At 42.7% G+C, this 6601-nt stretch overlaps 1 protein-coding gene across 1 annotated transcript in view; it reads left to right on the top strand.

Moving 5' to 3' along the window:
• The window catches only part of Kif13a (kinesin family member 13A), a 201125-nt gene that overhangs the window by 145873 nt on the left and 48651 nt on the right, over positions 1 to 6601 (top strand). Inside the window, exons 18-19 of the mRNA XM_023712054.1 lie at positions 507 to 720; positions 4223 to 4385. Coding sequence (XP_023567822.1) covers positions 507 to 720; positions 4223 to 4385 — 377 coding nt within the window. The remainder of the gene's footprint in view (positions 1 to 506; positions 721 to 4222; positions 4386 to 6601) is intronic.

Raw genomic sequence — 6601 nt, forward strand, 5'->3', positions numbered from 1 at the left:
AAAAAAATAAATTAATTAATTAAATAAAAAACATAAATTTTAAGTCTCCTACCACCTCAGAGCAACTCAAGAATAACGAGCTTTGTGGTGAAAATGCTACCCTTTGTCACACACCAAAACCAATGATAAATGGGCTTAGCAAATGGCAACTGTGTCAAATCGTATGTCTTTTTAGATTCATGAAGTTTTTTTTTTCAGTGGATAGGATCACATCCCTTTTCCGCTGTCATCTGCTGGTACTAACTTAGTGACCTACATCTAGGATGAGCCCATCACATTGAAAACAGTAACACTGCACATGGAGAAAGTTTGCATATAGGCCATTTATCTAAGGTGTTAATGAAAAGGAAACTGAGAGGATTTCAAGCCATTGAGCCCCTCAGGCAGCTCACAGGAAGTGCCAGGCAGGCGAGATGCTGGGGCCATGAGGGTTCTAGCTGAAGTGTCCCCATCTGGCTGCTGACTCCGCCACTGAAGGCACTTTGCTTTGTTTCTTGGCCCACCAGACCCAGTCCAAAACGTAGTTCAGGTCCTGGAGAAGCAGTACCTGGAAGAGAAGAGAAGCGCCCTGGAGGAGCAGCGGCTCATGTACGAGCGGGAGCTGGAACAGCTCCGCCAGCAGCTCTCACCCGAGAGGCAGCCACAGAGCAGTGGCCCCGAGCGCTTGGCCTACAGCAGCCAGACAGCACAGCAGAAGGTGACCCAGTGGGCCGAGGAGAGGTGAGAGTGGGGGGCGGAGGGGGGGAGTGGTGGTGGTGTCCAGTCATGGGCCACGGGCAAGCACACAAAGGAGGTGGCACAGCCCAGCTTGGTGCAGCCTGTGGGCCTCTTCCTCCGGAAGTACTGTCCTATGGAGACAGCTGCCTGAGAGCCCGTCTTCCACCCCTTGGTAGAAGGCTCAGACTAGGTGTGGAGAGAGGAAATCCAAAAAATGCATAAACAAAAAGGCACTTGCTTAGCTTATTTTATTGCTTTTACCTTTGATTCTATTTAAATATAACTTCATGGTTGAGAAATCTACCAAGTGTGATTTTTCAAGATTTATGACTTTACTATAATTACATCAGAACTTTCAAAGGAGGTATAATAAAGGAAAAGGTAATAACCACTAGTAAGGACAATAAATTACTACTAACTTTCCTTGGTTCTTGCCATGGTGCTAATTTTATTTAATATGCCCAATAGAACTGTTTCTACCTGGCTAAATGCTCTCTCTACTTAAATATGCTGCCTTATCAGGGTTGGAATTCAGGTCTATCTCTAGTCTCAATAATATCTCTGTGTTATAGTAATCAACAGTAGTTACAGAGGTAGTGCCTGACATTGCTAGATTATTCACCACATTCTAGGTACCAAGGGCTTTACATTACTGCTCTGCATACCTGCTACTCCCATTTCCTATATCAGGAAACTGAGGCCAAGCAAGAACATTTGCCTTGTAAACTGGGGCACCCTGACTAGTGCAGCCGTGGCAGACCTTTGGTATGCGTGGCTGCCGCAGCTGTTGATTATTGAAAGCTCCAGGAGGTTTGCGGCACTGCTCTCAAACTTCTGCTCAAGCCCACACTCACTGCAGGCCCTCACTAGCAACCAGATGTTAAGAGGAGCCAAGAGACGGGTTCCCCCTCCCAGGTGGGAGGGGGAACTCGCGTGTGCATTGAAACCCTCTTGAAGTAATGTCCTGAATGAAAAGAGCTGGGTCCATCGCGCCAGAGGCAGCCTTTCTTTCTGTGGGTGCAGAATGTGGAGGCACGCCGTGCTCGTGCTGCACTGTCTCACTGCGGTGCGGTGTGAGAAGCCGGCAAGGCGGTCAGGTGGTGCTTCTCCCCAAGAGCTACCTTTCCCACAGCACTGCAAGCAGGCTGCTCTAGAGCGCATTGTGAGCTGTTGAAAGTGGTTAGGGCAGCTACACACACTGATACCCTTTCTCTTTACAGAAGGATGTGATAGGCTGAACAGAGGTGTGGGGGGGAGAATGGGGTATTTGAAGTGTAGTATTTCTCAGCTAAATGCTTAAATTTTTCACTTCTTAATTCTAGATTGTCTTTGAGGCTTAAATTCATAAAGCAAATAAGTAGAGGAGATGTTTGGGGAATGTTCAAAGCAGTAAGAGTGGCTGCAGTATTTATTTATTTATTTTGTTTTTGTTTTTGTGCAGTATTGATTTAATCAAGTTTCACTGTTTAATATTAAGGTTTCTGTGGTTCTGCAAAAAAAAAAAATAAATTAAGGTGTGTAGTGGTGAAGGTTGTGAAAAATGCTGAGACTCTTATTCAAGTAAAGGTTGGTGGGAAGTGAGGGACTCACACCTACATAAATGTTGAAAGGCAGAGAATCAAGTGTATTTCAAAAGCTGAGAGAATCAGTGAAAACTACAGATGCAGTTTCTTCTCTCTACACTTAGGATGTAGTATGGATGAAGCAAAGAGTAATGTGAAAAATTAAATCACAGTAGTAAGTTAAAGTTTCCTTTACTAATAGGAAGTGCAATGACTCTATAGTTGTTTCCTGGCCTCTTCTCTTCTCCTCTGTATGTTCCAGGAAATATAGAATCTGTTTTGTTCACCGAAACCTCTCTCATGTCTAGAAAGGTGTTGCCTGTGGTCGGTGCTTAGCAGGCCTTGTTGGCATTGACTATCTGCACTTACTCCGTGATGAGCAAGCGTGTGATTGCCAGGTGGGCAGAGCACACAGTGGGATGATTGCTTTGTGGTGAGGGAGACCCCAGTGATGTTGAGTGTCCTGAAGAGATTTTCTTGGAAAAGAAAGAGACAGGATTTCAAGTGAGTTTGAACAGGCAGAGAGAAGGTAAGAGGGCTATTTATTTATTGCTACGTTGACATAAACAGAAAGCAATAGGGAAAAGTAAGATGTATTGGGGAGGTTGCAGAAGTGTTTTGTTTAGTTTAAAATGTGGTTTCTGGAGAAATGGAGATATTTAATATGAGCTAGGGCATGAAAGACTTGTAGTGTCATCTTGGGTGTCTGTAGTTTTATCCCTTAGGACCAGAGGAGCCCCTGCTAGCCTTTGAGCTAAGGAGTGGCCTGAGGAGGGCAGGAGCTTAGGAATGTCTTGTTGTAGAAGGGCCTGAAGAAAAAGACAGACAGGCAGACAGACAGATAGACCCTTGAGAGCTGTTTCAAAGGAGGAGGTAAGAAGGCTTCGGAAAAGAGAAGGGCTGAGCTTACTGAAGGTCCAAGCCTGGACGAGGGACAAAGTGGTAACATCTTTGTGGAAAACCGTTGTCTTGCACAGTAGGCTTCCCCCCGGGTTTCTGAGGTGGTGAGGAAGAGCAGGGATCTCGATGTTCTGAGCTCGCCTTTTGCCTCTGAATTAAGGATGGAGCTAAATCAAGGGTAGAAAAGAGGCACTGTACATGGAACAATGCACAGGGCAGTCATTAGAAACAAAACCAAATCCACAAATATTCTTTTCTTTCACACAGTGGAAATTTATAACTTCCTCTTGGGCCATGCACTTGGCTAGGAACTCAGTGGTGAGCGAGAAATGACAGCTTAAGTGAGCCCCAGCAGCACTTAGAGCCCAGTCAAATAATGCTACAAGTAAATGAAAAGCTATTACTGCGACACTCCTGTGGAATTAGAAGACAAAGGGCTAAAGGGACATGTAATAAGACTTTGATCAAGTCCAGGTGTTACTTTTTTTCAGTGAGTGGTATTGTGTAGAGTTGGAGAAAAAGCATTCCTACTGCTCAAAGCACCCCCATGGGACCTTGACTGCCTGAGGAATCATATCGGTCACTGGCTTCTCACTTTGGGTTTCTCACCTGCCAGCACGCCCCCAACCCTGATGTACCAAAAGCTATAAATCATTTCTTTTCCTAAAGAATGTTTTTATCTTTTCGTTTGCAGTCTCATGTGAGCATCTGGTATTTTTTAACAGTTTATAATTTGATTGCGGTGCTGGGGATGGAAGCCAGGGGCTTCGCTCCGGCTGCTAAGCGCAGGCTGTCCCACTGGGCTGTCTCCAGCCCTGCACGCTGGCATGGATTGAAGTCACTCTGCGCTTTCCTCCCCAGCCATGGTTGCCGGCATGACAAGCCTGTGAGGGCAGGAGGACTGGGGCAGAGATGACCAGCAGACGAGGCTGCAAGACGCTGCCCGAAGCAGCCTCCTCCCATCTTCTAATGAGACTCCTCACACAGCAGCAGGGTTGCCATTTCCTTCACTTATGCTCATTTTCTTTTCTGCGATATCACAGGGATGAACTGTTCCGGCAAAACTTGGCGAAGCTGCGGGAGCAGCTAGTGAAAGCCAACACCCTGGTGCGGGAGGCAAACTTCCTAGCTGAGGAAGTGGGCAAGCTCACTGATTACCAAGTGACTCTTCAGATTCCCGCAGCCAACCTCAGTGCCAATGGAAAGGTGAGGCTGTCCCAGGACGCGAGCCAGGCGAGCAGTGGGCAGCACTGTAGACCAGGCTCCGGGCAGCTCCCTCACCCGAGCCAAGGGGTGTATGCTTTTCAGTGCTTCCAGAATAGAAAGCTGCATGGGTAAGAATACTAAAACAGCAAGCCCAGCAGCGTGTAAGTCTGCTGCTCTACATACACTGGTGTCCCCTTCTGAGATGGGATTGTGTGCATATTTTGTTAGGAATTTGTTTTGTTTTGCATTTAGTACTGGGATAGAACCCCCAGCCTTCCCGCTGAGCTACATCCCCAGCTCATTTTAGTTTTCACTTTGAGATATAGTCTTGCTAGTTGCTTGGGCTGGGCCCAAACTTGTGGTCCTCTTGCCCAGCTTCCTGAGTAACTGGGATTACAGGCATGTACTACTTAGCCAGTTTATTGTATCATTTTAAGATTAATTCTACAAGAAAGCAAAATGTCTCTTATGCCCATCTTTAGGTACATACAGCTCCATGCAGCCTTTTGGAAGTTTCCTCTTGTTTCAACCTGCAGAACTTTTCTGTTAGCAAGACAGTTGGAAGAAAATTGTGTTTTATCCTTTTACTTTTTTCCTTTTAGCAAACTAGAAAGTGAGTCAGAGAGTATTTATCTGTCTTGCTTGGTTTTATTATTTTTGACTTTGTAATTCCCCTTGAGAAGTTTATTCCCACTACAAAGGCATAGACATGTGTGTAAAGATTTATGGGGCTGGTCAGATAGCTCAGGGGATTAAAGTGCCTGCTTAGGTAGATGCAGGGTCTGGGTTCGATCTCCGACCTGCTGTGCGAGCCCCACCCCCAGGGCTCACTGAGACAGCGTTGGAGACTGAGCACTGTGGCATACCTGTCATCACAGCACTCGGGAGGCTGTAGCCAAGAGGATAACTACGAGTCCAGTCTGTGTAGTGAGACCCTGTATACTCTGTTCTAAACACACTAAAAAAAAAAAAAAAAGATTTATGTCCTTTTTGTTTAATTGAGCTTCTCATCGTAGCCTTTATAATAGCAAAATTTGAAACAGCTATTATGCTGAGCAATAGAATAATCAAGATTCATATAATGAATTTTAGGTTTGTCATTAAAAATCATATAAGACAATCTAATAACATAAAACAATCAGAACATAAAAACAAAGTGATGATTATGATATGAAATGATATTTTGGTTTCATCTTGGTTGTGGTAAAAATAAAAAGTGTGGCCAGGTATGGTGGCGCATGCCTGTAATCCCAGCACTTGGGAGACTGAGGCAGAAAGATCTCCACAAGTTTGATGCCAGGTAGTGCTACATAGGGAGTTCCACTCCAGCATGAACTACACAGTGAGACCCTGTCTCAAAAGAAAAAAGAAAAGGTATATCTACAACTATACATACAAGATAGAAAATAAGCCAGGATATCCCCTCACTGGTAGAATTTTATCTTCTTCTGTGTGTGTGTGTGGAGGGTTTTTTTTAAATTATTTTTTATTTTAATTTTTTAATCAATTGCAAATTGAAAAGAAATTATTTACAAACATAAATGAATATAACAATAAAAATTGTCCAAAATAAAAATGAAGAAAGAATTTACAGATCAGTCATAATAGTTCACTGTCAAAACCAAGAAACATTTATATAATTAGAATTCTCAAAGTAGACAGGAATAGGCAATAAATATTTAAAGATTTAAAATTTCTGAATTTAGTTCAACTTATAATGCCATATTTCCAAGAAAAATGAACCTTTGCACAAGAAATTTAAATAAAATCATACCAGGATACACAAAAATGAAATTGTCCAGAACTTATTGTAAAGAAAAAAATCATTAAAGCATATACATAAAAAAATATTAGCTATGGAAGAACAAAATTAAACAGCATCTTATTTGTTAATTTTATTTAACAAAATTAAATAGCACCTATTCCACATTAGAAAGAAAAAAAAGGACCAAGTGTGTAAAAAACTAGACTAATTAAAAGACTGAAAGAAAAGATCTGTCCTCTTTGAATTTTATACTTAGAAAACATACCTTTGAAAACTAAAAGTAAGATTTTCTAGTTATACAAACTTGAAATATTTTAATACCTCCAGAAGTACCATATAGGAAAAAACAAAAAGCCTAATTCAGAAGGCAAGAGAAGTTGCAGTATGCTCCTGGATGAACAATAAAGAGCTCTCAATATGATAGTTATGCAGGACTATATAAAAAATATAT

Source organism: Octodon degus, unplaced genomic scaffold (genome assembly GCF_000260255.1).
Source record: "Octodon degus isolate 3935 unplaced genomic scaffold, OctDeg1.0 scaffold00023, whole genome shotgun sequence".
NCBI lineage: Eukaryota > Metazoa > Chordata > Mammalia > Rodentia > Octodontidae > Octodon > Octodon degus.